Genomic DNA, 23,551 nt, shown 5'->3' on the forward strand with positions numbered 1-23,551 from the left:
TTGAATTCTAGTAGTTCCTGGTTGGTTCATAGTTGTAATCTGTAGTGTAACCCAGCAGTGATCTGTCGGTGCTCCAGGCTCTACCAAATGGCAGCCTATTCCCTGTCATCACGTGTACTTTTGAACACAACCCTATGGGGTCCTGGTCAAAAGTAGTGCACAGCACTATAGGCTAGAGTGTGTAAAATATACTATTTGTTCTGTGACTGAATAACATTGATGAAGGATAACGACTCCAATTTCTATGCTGTTGTAAAACAGGTTATTTTGTAAATGCGAATAAAAGAGGATTAGATTTGATTGGAGGTTGCTCTGACGGTTGGTTGAATGTCATGTTATAACATGTCTGTTAGTGTGGTTTCGCAAGGCTTCTTGGAACAAGCCAGTGCCAGCCATCACGTTGTAGTTGTGGATGGCCATTTTCAGTACTGTAACATACCAGTAGGTGTCAGTAAAGTAGCAATCAACACGAGTCTTGTCCACCAGCCAGCTCTCTAGCAATTTGCCAGGGGATGAGGTTGAATGGACACAAATCTACCGTAGACAGACCATACAATACATGTTATCTGGATCAGTCCTATTGCCATTCACAAGAATCAAAAAGAAATATTCTACATTTGATTGTCTCTTTAATCCTCGGAAATAATCTTCTCACAATAATGATGTTAATAAGGTTCCTTAACAAATGATCAAAAGCTTTTAACTTCAAAACAGGAGAGCAGAACTAGCTCGTGAAAAAAAGAGAATCACTCATAATAGACATTACAGAGAAATCCATAATCAGCACCATAATAAACACATATTTAGAAAACAAGGAAAGGAGAAACTCCATGATTGGTGGAACCGTAGGAGGAACATGATTAGTAGAACCGTAGGAAGAACATGATTGGTGGAACCGTAGGAGGAACATGATTAGTAGAACCGTAGGAAGAACATGATTGGTTGAACCGTAGGAGGAACATGATTGGTGGAACCGTAGGAGGAACATGATTAGTGGAACCGTAGGAAGAACATGATTGGTGGAACCGTAGGAGGAACATGATTCGTGGAACCGTAGGAGGAACATGATTGGTGGAACATGTCCAGATTCAGCTTTACCAATATCCAATCACTATTCAGAATATATCAATTATTACAGAAGTCATACTATACTTTCACACTATTAAATGAATGAATGACAAAAGTCAAACAAATTACACACAAGGTAACATTAGAAAACATGCTTTTAGAACCAAATATACCAGCCTCAATCCCCGACTAAAAATGATTGTCAAAATGATTGCATAGATTATTCTCAAAGGCTAGAAATCCAAATCAAACCGTCACCGTGACGCTAGTTTGCCGTGACCGCTAGGACAGGAGATATATACCTGCTGGCCACTGTCTGTTCTGTAGCTCAGGTGGGCCGGCTGTGGCTTACATCAACTAGAAGACATACTGTACAAGCAACTGGTTGGAATCTGGTTGGAATGACAGTGTCAGCTGGCTTTGCCCTGTGTCACTGTCATTTCAATCAGTTTTGCTAGTTGGGAAAGGCAAGAGGTCATTTCCTCAGGTCCTCATGAATGTCTTTACTTCTTGTTGTGGTAGTAGGCGGCCATCTTTACTTCTTGTTGCGGTAGTAGGCGGCCATCTTTACTTCTTGTTGCGGTAGTAGGCGGCCATCTTTACTTCTTGTTGTGGTAGTAGGCGGCCTTCTTTACTTCTTGTTGCGGTAGTAGGCTGCCATCTTTACTTCTTGTTGCGGTAGTAGGCGGCCATCTTTACTTCTTGTTGTGGTAGTAGGCGGCCATCTTTACTTCTTGTTGCTGTAGTAGGCCATCACCATCCTCGCCTTGCTCAAACTGATCCCCTTGGTTGAAGCGCCAGTTGACTTCTTGCTGCGGTAGTAGGTGGCCATCTTAACTTCTTGTTGCGGTAGTAGGCGGCCATCTTTACTTCTTGTTGCGGTAGTAGGCGGCCATCTTTACTTCTTGCTGCGGTAGTGTGCGGCCACCACCAAGTAGCTGTCTGGGGTGAGGTCCTTGGTGTTGGGTGACTTGGGGGACATGGGAAAGGTCTTCCCCTCCACTCTGGAGATCTGGAGCATCCGACATGGGTCGTGTTTCAACAGGTAGCTCTCAAAGGTCTCCCAGCCTCCTCCCACACGCACCATCACATGCTTGTTGTGTAGCATCTAGGAGAACAAGAAGAAGAAGATTACTATATTGTCCAGTCAGTGTTCACAAACGTTCCAAAAAAAACTCTGGGAAAATCTTTAGCTGACAACGATATTATTTCATGGTGTAGTACAAAGGGGCTATTCAAATCCCAGCCTGGAGGTCCAGAGTACTGCTGGTGTTCTGTTCCACCTGATAATTCATCGCACTGACCCGATGTCCCAGGACTAAATCAGACCTTGATTAGAGGGGAAGAATGAAAATCACAATGGAAATGTCTTTGAGATGCAGATTTTAATTTGCCTAGTGTAGTAGATGGACATCTCTAGTAATTCACAGCTAATACAATGGCTTTGTTTGATTCCTTTTTCACTAATAAATGACTCCAAAACTAAAAATTCATGTGCTGTGGTTTAACCAAGAAATTGTAATGAATTGTAATATTGTAATAATTGCATTGTATATAGCAATATTCTGTTAATTTCCTTCACACCTTTTAAATTACAACAACTCTCCTGTCTGCCACCTGCTACCTTCTGTAACGTGGTACTACTGTAAACACTACTCCTGCCTGCTACCTTCTGTAACGTGGTACTACTGTAAACACTACTCCTGCCTGCTACCTTCTGTAACGTGGTACTACTGTAAACACTACTCCTGTCTGCTACCTTCTGTAACGTGGTACTACTGTAAACACTACTCCTGCCTGCTGCCTTCTGTAACGTGGTACTACTGTAAACACTACTCCTGTCTGCTACCTTCTGTAACGTGGTACTACTGTAAACACTACTCCTGTCTGCTACCTTCTCTTACGTGGTACTACTGTAACACTACTCCTGCCTGCTACCTTCTGTAACGTGGTATTACTGTAAACACTACTCCTGCCTGCTACCTTCTGTAACGTGGTACTACTGTAAACACTACTCCTGCCTGCTACCTTCTGTAACGTGGTACTACTGTAAACACTACTCCTGTCTGCTACCTTCTGTAACGTGGTACTACTGTAAACACTACTCCTGTCTGCTACCTTCTGTAACGTGGTACTACTGTAAACACTACTCCTGTCTGCTACCTTCTGTAACGTGGTACTACTGTAAACACTACTCCTGTCTGCTACCTTCTCTAACGTGGTACTACTGTAAACACTACTCCTGCCTGCTACCTTCTGTAACGTGGTACTACTGTAAACACTACTCCTGTCTGCTACCTTCTGTAACGTGGTACTACTGTAAACACTACTCCTGCCTGCTACCTTCTGTAACGTGGTACTACTGTAAACACTACTCCTGCCTGCTACCTTCTGTAACGTGGTACTACTGTAAACACTACTCCTGCCTGCTACCTGCTACCGTCTAACATGGTACTCCTGTACGTTTCCTGGGTTGGTTACCGTGGCAACATCTACACCACACAAATAAATAGCGGGACAGAGAAATAAAAAGGGTGCCATTGCCATATCCACAATACGTTGTGATTCCATTAAACTACATAGCTATCCTGCCATTATCAATCCTATTAAATACATGACAAACAAAAGGAGATCACATTTACAGTAGAATGTCTTTAGAGCACAATCAATCCAAGCAGGAATGAGTGCCTGCAGAAAGCCCCATTTGACAGACAGTGACTTCCTGAATGGAAGTAGCAAGTTAGATTGTGTGTCCCATAGAATTACATATATCATTTAATAGGATATCTGTGGTATGTGGTATGGCCTGTCCTCTTCTATTCTCTCTCTCTCTCTCTCGCTCTCTCTCGCTCTCTCAACATCAAACATTTATAAGCCTCTTTAACAGAATCAATCAACAGGCCATTGGCGGGACACTCGTTCCATGAATGTGTGCCCCCTCAGGCATTGTGACTAGGGACATTATGGGCTTTTGACACAGAGGCCTTTTCAATCATGTCTCTATGGTGCTGGCAGACCGCGGCTAGGCCTGTATCCAGGAGAGAGAGAGGAGCCTGGGTGTGAACAGGTGTCCTGGTGGCCGGTTAGCTAGCGAGCGAGAAAGAGAGAGAGAGAGATAATAATGTATTCAAAAAACTGAAATACCTTATTTACATAAGTATTCAGACACTTTGCTATGAGACTTGAAATTGAGCTCAGGGGCATCCTGTTTCCATTGATCATCCATGAGATGTTTCATCAACTTGATTAGAGTCCACCTGTGGTCAATTGACATGATTTGGAAAGGTACACACCTGTCTATATAAGGTCCCCCAACTAACAGTGTATGTCACAGCAAAAACCATGAGGTTGAAGGCAGGATTGTGGCGAAAGCACAGATCTGGGGAAGGGTACCAAAAAATGTCTGCAGCATTGAAGGTCCCCAAGAACACAGTGGCCTCCATCATTCTTAAATGGAAGAAGTTTGGAACCACCAAGACTCTTCCTATAGCTGGCCACCCAGCCAAACTAAGAAATCGGGGGAGAAGGGCGTTGGTCAAGGAGGTGGCCAAGAACCCGATGGTCACTCTGACAGAGCTATAGTTCCTCTGTGGAAATGGGAGAACCTTCCAGAAGGACAACAGTCTCTGCAGCACTCCACCAATCAGGCCCTTATGGTAGAGTGGCCAGACGGAAGCCACTCCTCAGTAAAAGGCACGACAGCCCACTTGGAGTTTGCCAAAAGGCACATAAAGACTCCCAGACCATGAGAAACAAGGTTCTCTGGAGAGACCTGAAAATAACTGTGCAACAACACTCCCCATCCAACCTGACAGAGCTTGAGAAGATCTGCAGAAAAGAATGGGAGAAACTCCCCAAATACAGGTGTGCCAAGCTTGTCGCGTCATACCCAAGAAGACTCAAGGCTGTAATCGCTGCCAAAGGTGCTTCAACAAAGTACTGAGTAAAGGGTCTGAATACTTATGTAAATGTGATATTTCAGTTTTTTGGGGGGATAAAGTAGCAAAAATATCTAAACCTGTTTTGCTTTGTCATTATGGGGTATTGTGACGTCATTAAGGGGTATTGTGACGTCATTATGGGGTATTGTGACGTCATAATGGGGCATTGTGTGTAGATTGAGGGGAAAAAACAATGTAATCCATTTTTAGAATGAGGCTGTAACGTAACGAAATGTGGAAAAAGTCAAGGGGTCTGAATACTTTCCGAAGGCACTGTACTTTTTACTCCATACATTTCCCCTGACACCCAAAAGTAGTCATTACATTTTAAATGCTTAGCAGGGCAGAATTATGTTTTGAAATTCACACATTTATCAAGAGAACATCCCTGATCATCCATTCTGCCTCGATCTGGCAGACTCACGAAAGAAAAATGATTTGTTTGTAAATTATGTCTGAGTGTTGGAGTGTGCCCCTGGCTATCCACATTATTTTTTTTTTATATAATAATTGTGCTGTCTGGATTGCTTAATATAAGTCATTTTAAATGATTTATACTTTTACTTTTGATACTTAAAGGTGCACTATGTAGAAATCACGCCACCATTTCCTGGTTGCTAATATTCTAATAGTTTGCCTAATTTCAGTTTATGTGACAAAACAAACAAGTATAGTGTAGAGAATCAATGTACAATCTAAAACCGCTTTGAAATATATTTTTCATAAACAAAAAATATTAATAATGTATTTTCAACTGTTTGAAGTACAAAACCGAAAGTAAAATATACAGAAACGAAACGTAAGAACAGGAAGCATAGAAATAGCACACATAGACCATATCTACCGCTTCTTAGACTTCCTTTCAATTGTGAATGACACATCTAGAACTCACATTTCTATGTGAATTTGGTGGGTCGCCCAAAAAAGTTACATGTTGTAGCTTTAAATAGATTTTAGCAATTACATTTACTTTTGATACTTAATATAAGTAACATTATAGCTTTAATTTATATTTAAAACCCAAATACTTTAGACTTTTACTCAAGTAGTATTTTACTGGGTGACACCTTGACTTGAGTCATTTTCAAATCAAGGTACCTTTACTTTTACTCAAGTATGATAATTGGAGTACTTTTTCCACCGCCATTTTGCTAGCTGAGAACCAGAGTGAGATGGAGGTTCACACCTTAACAGGCAGCCCATGTAGAGAGCATGTACAGCCCATGTAGAGCCCATGTACAGCCCATGTAGAGAGCACACAGCAACAGACGTGTCATTTCATCCAACACTCTAGAGTCCAACAAGCTCATTATTGGAATTGAACAGTCATTGGACAAAGAAGAATCAAGACTCGCCTTTAGTTGTGACTTGTCCTTGGTTGCTCAGCAACCCTCATGGATGGTTGAAAGAAACGTCTATCGTACAAAAGATGTCTGGGTTCCCCCTCTCTGTACGGTAGAAAATATTTTCTTAAAGATATCTACTTGACAGCAGAGGGCACTATCGGAACAAAAGGTTTATTTTAGACCCTGAACACTGGTCCATGTACGTTAAAACCAGGCTAACATACAACCTTTCTCTTATTCTGCATTTGTGTTTCCTCAAAGAGCTATCCATCCAGAAATGGTGATACTGTGTGCTACCAGCAGGGGTCCTTCTAGAGCGCATTGTCAGCCCTTGTTGACCTACAGTCCAGATCCTCCTTCAACAGCATTTTAAGACATGTGAATCCTGGTTGTAAATCCAAGATCCCAAGAGCACCAAATGCTACTTCACCAATCTGTACTTGTCAATAGACTTCATTCTTGCAAGGCATTTTTTTGTTGCAAGGTCTGTTTGAGTTAGGGGTGGCAGGTAGCTTAGTGGTTAGAGGGTTGGGCCAGTAACCGAAAGGTTGCTGGATCGAATCCCCGAGCTGACAAGGTAAATATCTGTCATTCTGCCCCTGAACAAGACAGTTCCTAGGCTGTTATTGTAAATAAGAATTTGTTCTTTAACTGACTTGCCTTAGTTAAATAAAATAAATAAATAGAACGTTACAGTATACAGTAAGATATTTTGACATAAGAACATTTATATTTTATGTAAACGAGGAAACAATTAATAATAAATACAAATTAGGGCGATAGCTCATTGGCAACAATAACTGCATATGTATTATCGTAAAGTATCTTTGTGTTTTAGAAAAGGGCTATTCCAATCCTATGTATTATTTATCAAGCCTGTTGATCCTGAGGGCTCTCTTTTCCCCCAAACCCCATCAACCCTGGCTGGCCCATAGAGGTAGAAAGAGGAGTCTAGATGGATATAAACCATTTTTCTTTTTAAGCATGGATAATACAAAGAGGAGTTCTCTTTCTATCTCTATGGGCCAGGACACAGACATAGTTGGAATAGCATCACCAGTAAATGAAGGCTCACAGCAGCAGAGGAGCTGCTACCAGCAGAGACAATGGACGTCTGTCATCCACACAGTCAGGCAGTCCAAATATCAACACACTGCAATGTGCACTGTGTGACTGTGTGTGTGTGTGACTGTGTGTGTGTGTGTGTGTGTGTGTGTGTGCGTGTGTGACTGTGTGTGTGTGCGTGTGTGACTGTGTGTGTGTGTGTGTGTGACTGTGTGTGTGTGTGACTGTGTGTGTGTGTGACTGTGTGTGTGTGTGTGTGACTGTGTGTGTGTGTGTGTGACTGTGTGTGTGTGTGTGTGTGTGTGTGTGTGTGTGTGTGTGTGTGTGTGTGTGTGTGTGTGTGTGTGTGTGTGTGTGTGTGTGACTGTGTGTGTGTGTGTGACTGTGTGTGTGTGTGTGTGTGTGTGTGTGTGTGTGTGAGTGACTCAGTTCACATTGAGATGAGAAACATTATTGTTGTTAAACTGAAAACCTCATATAACTCCAACCTGGATTTTTTTTTTTTAAATCCTGCCAAAAGTGAAAGGTCAATAAACAACAAATTCCTGGTAAAAGTGGGTCAGCCAAAATCCAGACTCATAAAATTCAGACTCATCAAATCCAGACTCATCAAATCTCAGAACAAGAAGGAAAGAGTGGGTTTGCTATGAGGACAGAATTGGCTGTCATTAAACAGCCATCTGTAGTCATCAATGGTCTATGGGTCCCTGAGGACACTGAGGAGCAATGGACCTAAGTAAGTATTTCTGTAGCCGGGCATACAATCCGTATTCATATCTGCCGTATCAATATAATATTCACAGCAATATGAAACACCACAACCCCAGTGTAAATCACTTACAGTACAAGCCAGCCATGTGCAAAATTATTTACACCAGATTTCAACACTTCAGATTTGACCCCACCGAACCCAAAACATTCGGTCAAAGATATTTTGGCAGGCACAGTCCAAGCCCAATTTAAAGTCCAGCTGCTGTTAACTACGTGGCTGAGCCGTGTGCAACTAGAAAAATCATGTTACAAAAACAAGGTGTTTTTTTTGTGTCAGAGAAAGTGCGTTAAAAAGAAGACGAGGAGGTGGCACACACACCCGGATGAAGAGCATCTTCTCTCCGACGCGATAGCGGCCCTGAGCCTGTCTCTCCACACAGAACTTATTGGGACACTTGCAGGGAGGGTCCTCAAAGATATGCTTCACCTGAGACGCACACATGCACAAACAAACATCATTAGATTAGTCCGGAGGTCAATCCAACAACCCTCCACAAAATGCATGTTAATCCTCCTAAATTCCTGGTAATCCTCCTAAATTCCTGGTAAACCTCCTAAATTCCTGGTAATCCTCCTAAATTCCTGGTAAACCTCCTAAATTCCTGGTAATCCTCCTAAATTCCTGGTAATCCTCCTAAATTCCTGGTAATCCTCATACATTCCTGGTAATCCTCATAAATTCCTGGTAATCCTCCTAAATTCCTGGTAATCCTCCTAAATTCCTGGTAATCCTCCTAAATTCCTGGTAAACCTCATACATTCCTGGTAATCCTCATAAATTCCTGGTAATCCTCATAAATTCCTGGTAATCCTCCTAAATTCCTGGTAATCCTCCTAAATTCCTGGTAATCCTCATAAATTCCTGGTAATCCTCATAAATTCCTGGTAATCCTCATAAATTCCTGGCAATCCTCATAAATTCCTGGTAATCCTCCTAAATTCCTGGTAATCCTCATACATTCCTGGTAAACCTCCTAAATTCCTGGTAATCCTCCTAAATTCCTGGTAATCCTCCTAAATTCCTGGTAATCCTCCTAAATTCCTGGTAATCCTGATACATTCCTGGTAATCCTCATACATTCCTGGTAAACCTCATAAATTCCTGGTAATCCTAATAAATTCCTGGTAATCCTCCTAAATTCCTGGTAATCCTCCTAAATTCCTGGTAATCCTCCTAAATTCCTGGTAATCCTCCTAAATTCCTGGTAATCCTCTTAAATTCCTGGCAATCCTCTTAAATTCCTGGCAATCCTATTAAATTCCTGGTAATCCTCATAAATTCCTGGTAATCCTCATACATTCCTGGTAATCCTCAAATTCCTGGTAATCCTCAAATTCTTGGTAATCCTCCTAAATTCCTGGTAATCCTCCTAAATTCCTGGTAATCCTCCTAAATTCCTGGTAATCCTCCTAAATTCCTGGTAATCCTCATAAATTCCTGGCAATCCTCATAAATTCCTGGTAATCCTCCTAAATTCCTGGTAATCCTCCTAAATTCCTGGTAATCCTGATACATTTCTGGTAATCCTCATAAATTCCTGGTAATCAATCTGTAAATAACATGTAGTATTTGGTAGCATTGCCTTTAAATTGTTTAACTTGGGTCAAACGTTTTGGGTAGCCTTCCACAAGCTTCCCACAATAAGTTGGGTGAATTTTGGCCCATTCCCATTCAGAGCAGGTGTAACTGAGTCAGGTTTGTAGGCCTCCTTGCTCGCACACGCTTTTTCAGTTCTGCCCACAAATTTTCTATGGGATTGAGGTCAGGGCTTTGTGATGGCCACTCCAATACCTTGACTTTATTTTCCTTAAGCCATTTTGCCACAACTTTGGAAGTATGCTTGGAGTCATTGTCCATTTGGAAGACCAATTTGCAGCAGGTAGCCTAGTGGTTAGAGCATTGAACTAGTAACCAAAAGGTTGAAAGATCAAATCCCTGAGCTGACAAGGTGAAAATCTGTCATTCTGCCCCTGAACAAGGCAGTTAACCCCCTGTTCCTAGGCCGTCATTTAAAATAAGAATTTGTTCTTAACTGACTTGCGTAGTTAAATATAGGTAAAATAAAAATGTGTTGACTATCTTTGACAGAGGAATGGGAACACTGATATCAATGAAAAAAAAAAAAAATCAATAAAACTAAAATTTGTGACCAAGCTTTAACTTCCTGACTGATGTCTTGAGATGTTGCTTCAATATATTGACATAAATTTCCATCCTCATGATGCCATCTATTTTGAGAAGTGCACCAGTCCCTCCTGCAGCAAAGCACACCCACAACATGATGCTGCCACCCCCGTGCTTCATGGTTGGGATGGTGTTCTTCGGCTTGCAAGCCTCCCCCTTCTTCCTCCAAACATAATGATGGTCATTATGGCCAAACAGTTCTATTTTTGTATCATCAAACCAGAGGACATTTTTCCAAAAAGTATGATCTTTGTCCCCATGTGCAGTTGCAAGCGGTAGTCTGTCTTTTTTATGGCGGTTTTGGAGCAGTGGCTTCTTCCTTGTTGAGCGGCCTTTCAGGTTATGTCGATATAGGACTCGTTTTACTGTGGATATAGATACTTTTGTACCCGTTTCCTCCAGCATCTTCACAAGATCCTTTACCGTTGTTCTGGGATTGATTTGCACTTTTCGCACCAAAGTACGTTCCTCTCTTGGAGACAGAATGCGTCTCCTTCCTGAGCGGTATGACGGCTGCGTGGTCCCATGGTGTTTATACTTGCGTACTATTGTTTGTACAGATGAACGTGGTACCTTTGGGCGTTTGGAAATTGATCCCAAGGATGAACCAGACTTGTGGAGGTCTACAATTTTTTTTTCTGAGGTCTTGGCTGACGCCTTTTGATTTTCCCATGACGTCAAGCAAAGAGGCACCGAGTTTGAAGGTAGGCCTTGAAATACATCCACAGGTACACCTCTAATTGACTCAAATGATGTCAATTAGCCTATCAGAAGCTTCTAAAGCCATGACATAATTTTCTGGAATTTTCCAAGCTGTTAAAAAAACCACAGTCAATTTAGTGTATGTGAACTTCTGACCCACTGGAATTGCGATACAGTGAATTATAAATGAAATAATCTGTCTGTAAACAAAAATGACCTGTGTCTTGCACAAAGTAGATGTCCTAACCGACTTGCCAAAACTATAGTTTGTTAACAAGAAATTTGTGGAGTGGTTGAAAAACGAGTTTTAATGACTCAATGACTGAGAAAATATGTAATTATGATAGCTAGGTCTATTTAACCTGAATGGATCATTAGTCATGTTAGCTAGCTAGCTTTTTACTCACCGTTTTTGGTCAGCCACAACGCCTTTCCCATTTGTCCAGCAAAAAGTAATTCCATTCAGCGCTGGCTGCACGGTACGCTAGACTTGCTAAACAGCTGCAACAATCCTCATTGACAAGCTTACCTCATCACTTTGACCTTCTGGATTTGGCGGGAGAATTAACGCAGCATCAATAACCTAGCGTTAACAACCCAACCATGCTCTTTGTGAAGAAAGCAACCCAACTGACTGACCCAATACCTGCCACCACCAGTCATCCAAACAACCCTGCATTTTGTGTAGTGTAATGTAGTGCATATGAATATATTTAAGGGGAGAAATACAGGTTAAATATGTAGTCTACACAATTTCCCAATTACTGTTTGCATGGTCAAATAAGGGGCAAATTATATATTTTTTTATTATTGGAAATAGATTGACATGCATGTACAGTACCAGTCAAACATTTGGACACACCTACTCATTCCAGGGTTTTTCTTTATTTTTACTATATTTCTACATTGTAGAATAATAGTGAAGACATCAACACTATGAAATAACACATATGGAATCATGTAGTAACCAGAAAAGTGTTAAACAAATCAAAGTAACCACTCTTTGCCTTGATGACAATTTTGCACTCTTGGCATTCTCTCAACCAGCTTCACCTGTAATGCTTTTTCTACAATCTTGAAGGAGTTCCCACATATGCTGAGCACTTGTTGGCTGCTTTTCCTTCACCCTGCGGTCCAACTCATCCCAATTAGGTTGAGGTTGGGTGACTGTGGAGGCCAGGTCATCTGATGCAGCACTCCATCACCCTCCTTCTTGGTCAAATATCCGTCACTTCCTCAGTTTCATTCCCATGTCTGCATTGATGTTGTTTTTGTTTCTCTTGTCCAGATGCTGTTCTTGCTTTGTTTTTTATTTTATTTTTATTTTATTTCACCTTTATTTAACCAGGTAGGCTAGTTGAGAACAAGTTCTCATTTGCAACTGCGACCTGGCCAAGATAAAGCATAGCAGTGTGAACAGACAACAACACAGAGTTACACATGGAGTAAACAATAGACAAGTCAATAACATGGTAGAAAAAAGAGAATCTATATACAATGTGTGCAAAAGGCATGAGGTAGGCAATAAATCGAATAATTACAATTTAGCAGATTAACACTGGAGTGATAAATCATCAGATGATCATGTGCAAGAAGAGATACTGGTGTGCAAAAGAGCAGAAAAGTAAATAAATAAAAGCAGTATGGGGGTGAGGTAGGTAAATTGGGTGGGTAGTTTACAGATGGACTATGTACAGCTGCAGCGATCGGTTAGCTGCTCGGATAGCAGATTTTTAAAGTTGTTGAGGGAGATAAAAGTCTCCAACTTCAGAGATTTTTGCAATTCGTTCCAGTCGCAGGCAGCAGAGAACTGGAAGGAAAGGCGTCCAAATGAGGTTTTGGCTTTAGGGATGATCAGTGAGATACACCTGCTGGAGCGCGTGCTACGGGTGGGTGTAGCCATCGTGACCAGTGAACTGAGATAAGGCGGCACTTTACCTAGCATAGCCTTGTAGATGACCTGGAGCCAGTGGGTCTGACGACGAACATGTAGCGAGGGCCAGCCGACTAGGGCATACAGGTCGCAGTGGTGGGTCGTATAAGGTGCTTTAGTAACAAAACGGATGGCACTGTGATAAACTGCATCCAGTTTGCTGAGTAGAGTATTGGAAGCTATTTTGTAGATGACATCGCCGAAGTCGAGGATCGGTAGGATAGTCAGTTTTACTAGGGTAAGTTTGGCGGCGTGAGAGAAGGAGGCTTTGTTCCGGAATAGAAAGCCGACTCTAGATTTGATTTTGGATTGGAGATGTTTGATATGAGTCTGGAAGGAGAGTTTGCAGTCTAGCCACACACCTAGGTACTTATAGATGTCCACATATTCTAGGTCGGAACCGTCCAGGGTGGTGATGCTAGTTGGGCGTGCGGGTGCAGGCAGCGAGCGGTTGAAAAGCATGCATTTGGTTTTACTAGCGTTTAAGAGCAGTTGGAGGCCACGGAAGGAGTGTTGTATGGCATTGAAGCTCGTTTGGAGGTTAGATAGCACAGTGTCCAGGGAAGGGCCGGAAGTATACAGAATGGTGTCGTCTGCGTAGAGGTGGATCAGGGAATCGCCCGCAGCAAGAGCAACATCATTGATGTATACAGAGAAAAGAGTCGGCCCGAGAATTGAACCCTGTGGTACCCCCATAGAGACTGCCAGAGGACCGGACAACATGCCCTCCGATTTGACACACTGAACTCTGTCTGCAAAGTAGTTGGTGAACCAGGCAAGGCAGTCATTAGAAAAACCGAGGCTATTGAGTCTGCCGATAAGAATATGGTGATTGACAGAGTCGAAAGCCTTGGCCAGGTCGATGAAGACGGCTGCACAGTAATGTCTTTTATCGATGGCGGTTATGATATCGTTTAGTACCTTGAGCGTGGCTGAGGTGCACCCGTGACCGGCTCGGAAACCGGATTGCACAGCGGAGAAGGTACGGTGGGATTCGAGATGGTCAGTGATCTGTTTGTTGACTTGGCTTTCGAAGACCTTAGCTAGGCAGGGCAGGATGGATATAGGTCTGTAACAGTTTGGGTCCAGGGTGTCTCCCCCTTTGAAGAGGGGGATGACAGCGGCAGCTTTCCAATCCTTGGGGATCTCAGATGATACGAAGGGGAGGTTGAACAGGCTGGTAATAGGGGGTGCGACAATGGCGGCGGACAGTTTCAGAAATAGGGGGTCCAGATTGTCAAGCCCAGCTGATTTGTATGGGTCCAGGTTTTCCAGCTCTTTCAGAACATCTGCTATCTGGATATGGGTAAAGGAGAAGCTGGGGAGGCTTGGGCGAGTAGCAGCGGGGGGGGCGGGGCTGTTGGCCAAGGTTGGAGTCGCCAGGTGGAAGGCTTGGCCAGCCATTGAGAAATGTTTGTTGAAGTTTTCGATTATCACGGACTTATCAGTGGTGACCGTGTTATCTAGCCTCAGTGCAGTGGGCAGCTGGGAGGAGGTGCTCTTGTTTTCCATGGACTTTACAGTATCCCAGAACTTTTTGGAGTTAGAGCTACAGGATGCAAATTTCTGCTTGAAAAAGCTGGCCTTTGCTTTCCTGACTGACTGCGTGTATTGGTTCCTGACTTCCCTGAACAGTTGCATATCACGGGGGCTCTTCGATGCTATTGCAGTTCGCCACAGGATGTTTTTGTGCTGGTCGAGGGCAGTCAGGTCTGGAGTGAACCAAGGGCTATATCTGTTCTTGGTTCTGCATTTTTTGAACGGAGCATGCTTGTCTAATATGGTGAGGAAGTAACTTTTAAAGAATGACCAGGCATCCTCAACTGACGGGATGAGGTCAATATCCTTCCAGGGTACCCGGGCCAGGTCGATTAGAAAGGCCTGCTCGCAGAAGTGTTTCAGGGAGCGTTTGACAGTGATGAGGGGTGGTCGTTTGACCGTGGACCCGTGGCGGATACAGGCAATGAGGCAGTGATCGCTGAGATCTTGATTGAAGACAGCAGAGGTGTATTTGGAGGGCAAGTTGGTCAGGATAATGTCTATTAGGGTGCCCATGTTTACGGATTTAGGGTTGTACCTGGTGGGTTCCTTGATGATTTGTGTGAGATTGAGGGCATCAAGCTTAGATTGTAGGACTGCCGGGGTGTTAAGCATATCCCAGTTTAGGTCACCTAACAGAACAAACTCTGAAGCTAGATGGGGAGCGATCAATTCACAGATGGTGTCCAGGGCACAGCTGGGAGCTGAGGGGGGTCGGTAGCAGGCGGCAACAGTGAGAGACTTATTTCTGGAGAGATTAATTTTTAAAATTAGAAGTTCGAACTGTTTGGGCATAGACTTGGAAAGTATGACAGAACTTTGCAGGCTATCTCTGCAGTAGATTGCAACTCCTCCCCCTTTGGCAGTTCTATCTTGACGGAAAGTGTTATAGTTGGGTATGGAAATCTCAGAGTTTTTGGTGGCCTTCCTAAGCCAGGATTCAGACACGGCAAGGACATCAGGGTTGGCAGAGTGTGCTAAAGCGGTGAGTAAGGCAAACTTAGGGAGGAGGCTTCTGATGTTGACATGCATGAGGCCAAGGCTTTTTCGATCACAGAAGTCAACAAATGAGGGTGACTGGGGACATGCAGGGCCTGGGTTTACCTCCACATCACCCGAGGAACAGAGTAGTAGTAGGATGAGGGTGCGGCTAAAGGCTATCAAAACTGGTCGCCTAGAGCGTTGGGGACAAGGAATAAAAGGAGCAGATTTATGGGCGTGGTAGAATAGATTCTGGGCATAATGTGCAGACCAGGGTATGGTGGGGCACGGGTACAGCGGAGGCAAGCCCAGGCACTGGGTGATGATAAGAGAGGTTGTATCTCTGGACATGCTGGTCTCAATGGGTGAGGTCACCGCATGTGTGGGGGGTGGGACAAAGGAGGTATCAGAGGTACGGAGAGTGGAACTACGGGGTCCATTGCAAACCAAAACAATGATAACTAGCCTGAACAACAGTATGCAAGGCATATTGATATTTGAGAGAGACATACAATAAGGCATAAAGTGATTGCAGGTCATGATTGGGAGAGCTAGCTAAAACAGCAGGTGAGATAACAGCAGCTAGTCAGCTAACACAGCAACAGAAGGTAAAAATGGCGACGACTGGGCAGAGAGGGTCGGATTAACTACACACAGATCCTGAGTTAAGGCACAGAGCCGACAGATAAAACACAAATAAACAGAATGGAGTACCGTGAATTAATGGACAGTCAAGCAGGCATCAGCTATGTAGCCAAGTGATCATAGTGTCCAGGGGGCAGCCGTAGATGGAGTAGTGAGGCCTCCACTAAGCTAGCACGCGTTTAAAGTTAGTAGCCCGGGGGGGTGGTCTGCTCAGACGGAGGGGGTCTGCTCAGACGGAGGCCGGTTGAGGGCACCGGTTGAGGGCACGTCTGCAAACCAGACGTGGTCGTGTCGACAGAGAATCCAAGCCGGATAGCGATGGCGAAAGAGAGGTTGTGAATTGTAGAATTGTGTTTGCTAACTGGTGCTAGCTTCCTGGCTGCGCTAGCTGCAAGATAAGCTAGCAGTTAGCAGACCGGGGCAGGCAAGTTAGCCTTTGGGGGACGTCGCGATGGGGGGGGAAGTCTGTTTTTGCCTCTTCGTGCGGTGACGTCGATAGACCAGTCGTGGAATTAGCAGGGTTCCAGGTAGCGCTAGGTAGCTAACAGGCCTAGTAGGTTAGCAGAATGGGCCTTCAGCGGGCGTCACGCCTGAGGGGCCTGTTGGAGTCCCCGGGCAGATTATGTCGGTATTCCAGTCATAGAGGATAGGCGGGGTTCCGTGCTCCGTACCGGCAGTAAATGGGTCCGGGTCTTGTAGCCCAGGAGTGGGCTTCAGTGGTAGCACAGGAGCCCTAGCCGATTAGCTTCAGGCTAATTGGTGCCTGCTCCGGTGCCTGCTCCGGGATGGAAACGCTAGCCAGGAGTGGTCACCCGGGATTGTGGTTAGCTAGTTGCGAAGATCCAGATGAAAATGTTCAGAGTTTGCGGTAGGAATCCGGGGATATGGAGAGAAATAGGTCCGTTATGCTCTGGTTTTAGTCACGTTGTTCGAACTAGCGAGAGCTTTCCGAGCTAAAGGTTAGCTGATGACCGCTAGAAATGGTTTGCTAACTGATAGCTGGTAGGCAGTTAGCTGGCTATCTTCAGTAGATGGATTCCAGATCAGAAGTAAATAGAAATACTTTAGAAAAAAGCAGATCCACGCCACATTGGGTGAGGCGGGTTGCAGGAGAGTATTTAGAAGTTGAGGTTTAAGAAAGTATTTTTAAAAGATATGCGAAGAAAAATATGTAAAAAGATATATACAAGGGACACGGGACACGACAGGACAAAGACGTCTACACTGCTACGCCGTCTTGGAAGAACGTGTCTATTATTTACTAAATCAGCACCTTGTACTTGCATCCCATCTCCCAGCGTCTGTAGTTACTGAACTGTTACACTTACACAGTCTGGAGGTGTGTTGGGTCATTGTCCTGTTGAAAAACAAATGATAGTCCCACTAAGCGTAAACCATATGGGATGGCGTATCGCTACACGTGCAGAGATCATCCGTACACCTTCTATGCGTCTCACAAAGACATGTTGTTTGGAACCAAAAATCTCACATTTGGATTTATCAGACCAAAGGACAGATTTCCACCGCTCTAATGTCCATTACTCGTGTTTCTTGGCTCAATCTAGTCTTCTTATTGGTGTCCTTTAGTAGTGGTTTCTTTGCAGCAATTTGACCATGAAGGCCTGATTCATGCAGTCTCCTCTGAACAGTTGATGTTGAGATGTGTCTGTTACTTGAATTCTGTGAAGCATTTATTTGGGCTGCAATTTCGGAGGTGCAGTTAACTTTAATGAAATTATTCTCTGCAGCAGAGTTATCTCTGGGTCTTCCTTTCCTGTGGCGGTCCTCATGAGAGACAGTTTCATCATAGCACTTGATGGTTTTTGCGACTGTACAAATTTTCCAGATTGACTGACCTTCATGTCTTAACGTAATGATGGACTGTCGTTTCTCTTTGCTTATTTGAACTTTTCTTGCCATAATATGGACTTGGTCTCTTACCAAAAAGGGCTAGCTTCTGTACACCACCCCTACCTTGTCACAACACAACTGATTGGCTCAAACACATTAAGAAGGAAAGAAATTCCACAAATTAACTTTTAAGAAGGCACACCTGTTAATTGGAATGCATTCCAGGTGACTCCCTCATGAAGTTGGTTAAGAGAATGCTGAGTGTGCAAAGCTGTCATCAAGGCAAAGGGTGGCTATTTAGAAGAATCTCAAATCTAAAATATATTTTGATGTGTTTAACACTTTTTTTGGTTACGACATAATTCCATTTGTGGGATTTCATAGTGTTGATGTCTTCACTAATATTCTACAAAGTAGAAAACAAGAGAAACACATGAATGAGTAGGTGTGTCCAAACTTTTGACTGGTACTGTATATTATTAGGCTAGTGCGTAAAATGTCAAATTCATAGCATGGCGCTCCATTGTGCCTCCGGAATAATTTATGATCATAGAAATTATAGCGGTTGAAATCTAATTCATGAGAAATGGAAACGTGTTGACTCTACCGAGAGTCGCTTCGCTTTATTAGGGAAATGTATGTCAGACAAACAAGGCTATCCCCGTGCCAATGAACGGAAGATAACCCCTTTATAATTATTCCAAAAAGAAAGTCTTTAAAAGTGAAGTTGGTGGTAGCCCTACCTGTCTGCGTTGAGGAGAGTTCGAGTCCGGGATCCACCGAATGAAACGGAATTTGAGTATTCATGGTGCGATTCCGGTAGCCTAACCTCGGAGAAACTATGTCATTAGGCTAACTGATACACATTAAATTAAATATGGTTCCCCGAAACGGAGTCGGATCATGATCTTCCAATAGACACTGACGCACTGTCCTTTGACATGTTCATCATAGCGGTATTCATGGGTGGGGTTTTGAAATTCGATTGGTTAAGAGTCTGACAGCGTTACATAATAAAACGCCTATTGATTATTGATTGGTGGAGTGGTGAAATCAAATCTGTGGAAAAAAAATGCTCGCCTATTTAACTGAACAGGGCTAATCCAAGATGACAAAGAGATGATCATAGGCTAGATTTCAAATAATCTAATATACTGGAATATTTACATACACAAGTCTGTACAGATCTCTTGATTGCATGTCAGTGGATTACACACATAAAGATGCATAGCTGTGAAGTCTATCCATCTGAAGTGATCTTGTCCAGGATATACTTTTGTAAATAACATGTAGGCGACAGTAGTAGAGAAGAGTGTATTTTTTTCATTTATACATGTCCTTTTTATTGATTTTGAAGGAACACGTCACATTCCCCTCCTATGCTCTCTTAAACCCCAAATCATGCAGCAAAGGAATTCTCCCATGAGAGAAACTATGGAAACTAGACATTATTTGTTTACATTTCCTATATATAAAAAAAAAACGGACAGTGGAGTCGTTTTTTTTTGGCTATGATAATGAAATCAATAATATTCCATTTACTGGACAACCATCCCAACTGCATGAAAACGCTAGTGTTCCAAGTGTTCTTTTTGCAGTTCGACACAGATTGTCAGATCTCACAACACCTGCATAGACGCCCGGCATTTTGCCTTCAAAATAAAAGTCGGCGGTATGACGCTATGTGTAAACGAATTTTTTTTTTTTCAGCTTTGAATAGTGCATGATGTTAAAATGATGTAAAAAATATAACTACATGTGTGAAAATTCTAAACGAAAGACACAGACTACATTATATAAGATAGATAATATTATAAGGTTTAGCACATTGAGGAAAGGTTGGAGTTTAAGTAAATTAATGTCAAGAACATAATAATAGCCTACTGGTAAAAAAAAAATATACAAATACATACAAATTTAAATAATAAAAAAACATTTTATTCTGATTGTAAGATTATTGTTTATTTACTGGTGCTATTGTTCAAGGGATGCAATTTTGAAATGTAATGTTTAAGAAAAGTCACTATTTTTGTTCTACTGCACAAACAAAATGCACTGTACAGGAAAAATTATTGATTGTGTGTCCATAAAACCAGGGTTCAGCCTACACACTAGAGTCCCTAGTCCAGTCTACTCACTAGAGTCCCTAGTCCAGTCTACTCACTAGAGTCCCTAGTCCAGTCTACTCCCTAGAGTCCCTAGTCCAGTCTACTCCCTAGAGTCCCTAGTCCAGCCTACTCACTAGAGTCCCTAGTCCAGCCTACTCACTAGAGTCCCTAGTCCAGTCTACTCACTAGAGTCCCTAGTCCAGTCTACTCACTAGAGTCCCTAGTCCAGTCTACTCAATAGAGTCCCTAGTCCAGTCTACTCACTAGAGTCCCTAGTCCAGTCTACTCACTAGAGTCCCTAGTCCAGTCTACTCACTAGAGTCCCTCGTCCAGTCTACTCACTAGAGTCCCTCGTCCAGTCTACTCACTAGAGTCCCTCGTCCAGTCTACTCACTAGAGTCCCTCGTCCAGTCTACTCACTAGTCCCTAGTCCAGTCTACTCACTAGTCCCTAGTCCAGTCTACTCACTAGAGTCCCTAGTCCAGTCTACTCACTAGAGTCCCTAGTCCAGTCTACTCACTAGAGTCCCTAGTCCAGTCTACTCACTAGAGTCCCTAGTCCAGTCTACTCACTAGAGTCCCTAGTCCAGTCTACTCACTAGAGTCCCTAGTCCAGTCTACTCACTAGAGTCCCTAGTCCAGTCTACTCACTAGAGTCCCTAGTCCAGTCTACTCCCTAGAGTCCCTAGTCCAGTCTACTCCCTAGAGTCCCTAGTCCAGTCTACTCCCTAGAGTCCCTTGTCCAGCCTACTCACTAGAGTCCCTAGTCCAGTCTACTCACTAGAGTCCCTAGTCCAGCCTACTCACTAGAGTCCCTAGTCCAGCCTACTCACTAGAGTCCCTAGTCCAGCCTACTCACTAGAGTCCCTAGTCCAGCCTACTCACTAGAGTCCCTAGTCCAGTCTACTCACTAGAGTCCCTAGTCCAGTCTACTCACTAGAGTCCCTAGTCCAGTCTACTCACTAGAGTCCCTAGTCCAGTCTACTCACTAGTCCAGTCTACTCACTAGAGTCCCTAGTCCAGTCTACTCACTAGAGTCCCTCGTCCAGTCTACTCACTAGAGTCCCTAGTCCAGCCTACTCACTAGAGTCCCTAGTCCAGCCTACTCACTAGAGTCCCTAGTCCAGCCTACTCACTAGAGTCCCTAGTCCAGTCTACTCACTAGAGTCCCTCGTCCAGTCTACTCACTAGAGTCCCTCGTCCAGTCTACTCACTAGAGTCCCTCGTCCAGTCTACTCACTAGAGTCCCTAGTCCAGTCTACTCACTAGAGTCCCTAGTCCAGTCTACTCACTAGAGTCCCTCGTCCAGTCTACTCACTAGAGTCCCTAGTCCAGTCTACTCACTAGAGTCCCTAGTCCAGTCTACTCCCTAGAGTCCCTAGTCCAGCCTACTCACTAGTCCAGTCTACTCACTAGAGTCCCTAGTCCAGTCTACTCACTAGAGTCCCTAGTCCAGTCTACTCACTAGAGTCCCTCGTCCAGTCTACTCACTAGAGTCCCTAGTCCAGTCTACTCACTAGAGTCCCTAGTCCAGTCTACTCCCTAGAGTCCCTAGTCCAGCCTACTCACTAGTCCAGTCTACTCACTAGAGTCCCTAGTCCAGCCTACTCACTAGAGTCCCTAGTCCAGCCTACTCACTAGAGTCCCTAGTCCAGTCTACTCACTAGAGTCCCTAGTCCAGTCTACTGACTAGAGTCCCTAGTCCAGTCTACTCACTAGAGTCCCTAGTCCAGTCTACTCACTAGAGTCCCTAGTCCAGTCTACTCACTAGTCCCTAGTCCAGTCTACTGACTAGTCCCTAGTCCAGTCTACTGACTAGTCCCTAGTCCAGTCTACTGACTAGAGTCCCTCGTCCAGTCTACTCACTAGAGTCCCTCGTCCAGTCTACTCACTAGAGTCCCTCGTCCAGTCTACTCACTAGAGTCCCTCGTCCAGCCTACTCCCTAGAGTCCCTAGTCCAGCCTACTCCCTAGAGTCCCTAGTCCAGCCTACTCCCTAGAGTCCCTAGTCCAGCCTACTCCCTAGAGTCCCTAGTCCAGCCTACTCCCTAGAGTCCCTAGTCCAGCCTACTCCCTAGAGTCCCTAGTCCAGCCTACTCCCTAGAGTCCCTAGTCCAGCCTACTCACTAGAGACCCTAGTCCAGTCTACTCACTAGAGTCCCTAGTCCAGTCTACTCACTAGAGTCCCTAGTCCAGTCTACTCACTAGAGTCCCTAGTCCAGTCTACTCACTAGAGTCCCTAGTCCAGTCTACTCACTAGAGTCCCTAGTCCAGTCTACTCACTAGTCCCTAGTCCAGTCTACTCACTAGAGTCCCTCGTCCAGTCTACTCACTAGAGTCCCTCGTCCAGTCTACTCACTAGAGTCCCTCGTCTAGTCCAGTCTACTCACTAGAGTCCCTAGTCCAGCCTACTCCCTAGAGTCCCTAGTCCAGCCTACTCACTAGAGACCCTAGTCCAGTCTACTCACTAGAGACCCTAGTCCAGTCTACTCACTAGAGTCCCTAGTCCAGTCTACTCACTAGAGTCCCTAGTCCAGTCTACTCACTAGAGTCCCTAGTCCAGTCTACTCACTAGAGTCCCTAGTCCAGTCTACTCACTAGAGTCCCTAGTCCAGTCTACTCACTAGAGTCCCTAGTCCAGTCTACTCACTAGAGTCCCTCGTCCAGTCTACTCACTAGAGTCCCTCGTCCAGTCTACTCACTAGAGTCCCTCGTCCAGTCTACTCACTAGAGTCCCTCGTCCAGTCTACTCACTAGAGTCCCTCGTCCAGTCTACTCACTAGAGTCCCTCGTCCAGTCTACTCACTAGAGTCCCTCGTCCAGTCTACTCACTAGAGTCCCTAGTCCAGCCTACTCACTAGTCCAGTCTACTCACTAGAGTCCCTCGTCCAGTCTACTCACTAGAGTCCCTCGTCCAGTCTACTCACTAGAGTCCCTAGTCCAGTCTACTCACTAGAGTCCCTAGTCCAGTCTACTCACTAGAGTCCCTAGTCCAGTCTACTCACTAGAGTCCCTAGTCCAGTCTACTCACTAGAGTCCCTCGTCCAGTCTACTCCATAGAATCCCTAGTCCAGTCTACTCACTAGAGTCCCTCGTCCAGCCTACTCACTAGAGACCCTAGTCCAGTCTACTCACTAGAGTCCCTAGTCCAGTCTACTCACTAGAGTCCCTAGTCCAGTCTACTCACTAGAGTCCCTAGTCCAGCCTACTCACTAGAGTCCCTAGTCCAGCCTACTCACTAGAGTCCCTAGTCCAGTCTACTCACTAGAGTCCCTAGTCCAGTCTACTCACTAGAGTCCCTAGTCCAGTCTACTCACTAGAGTCCCTAGTCCAGTCTACTCACTAGAGTCCCTAGTCCAGTCTACTCACTAGAGTCCCTAGTCCAGTCTACTCACTAGAGTCCCTCGTCCAGTCTACT

General features: G+C 44.2%; 1 protein-coding gene across 2 annotated transcripts; it reads right to left on the reverse strand.

Moving 5' to 3' along the window:
• Positions 1-682: 682 nt before the first annotated feature.
• LOC129861966 (growth arrest-specific protein 2-like) lies at positions 683-18,944 on the reverse strand. 2 transcript variants are annotated; one of them, XM_055933202.1, is made up of 3 exons: positions 18,771-18,944; positions 8,511-8,618; positions 683-2,176 (listed from the first exon to the last, which is right to left on the reverse strand). In XM_055933202.1, the coding sequence occupies exons 2-3, from the start codon at positions 8,523-8,525 to the stop codon at positions 1,967-1,969; spliced, it is 225 nt and encodes a 74-aa protein (XP_055789177.1). In that variant the 5' UTR covers positions 8,526-8,618; positions 18,771-18,944; the 3' UTR covers positions 683-1,966. The 2 variants fall into 2 exon arrangements, with proteins under 2 accessions (XP_055789177.1, XP_055789175.1); XM_055933200.1 differs by lacking the exon at positions 18,771-18,944 and having other exon boundaries at positions 8,511-8,723.
• Between the last annotated feature and the right edge of the window lie 4,607 nt (positions 18,945-23,551).

Source organism: Salvelinus fontinalis, chromosome 9, assembly GCF_029448725.1.
Source record: "Salvelinus fontinalis isolate EN_2023a chromosome 9, ASM2944872v1, whole genome shotgun sequence".
NCBI classification, from domain to species: domain Eukaryota; kingdom Metazoa; phylum Chordata; class Actinopteri; order Salmoniformes; family Salmonidae; genus Salvelinus; species Salvelinus fontinalis.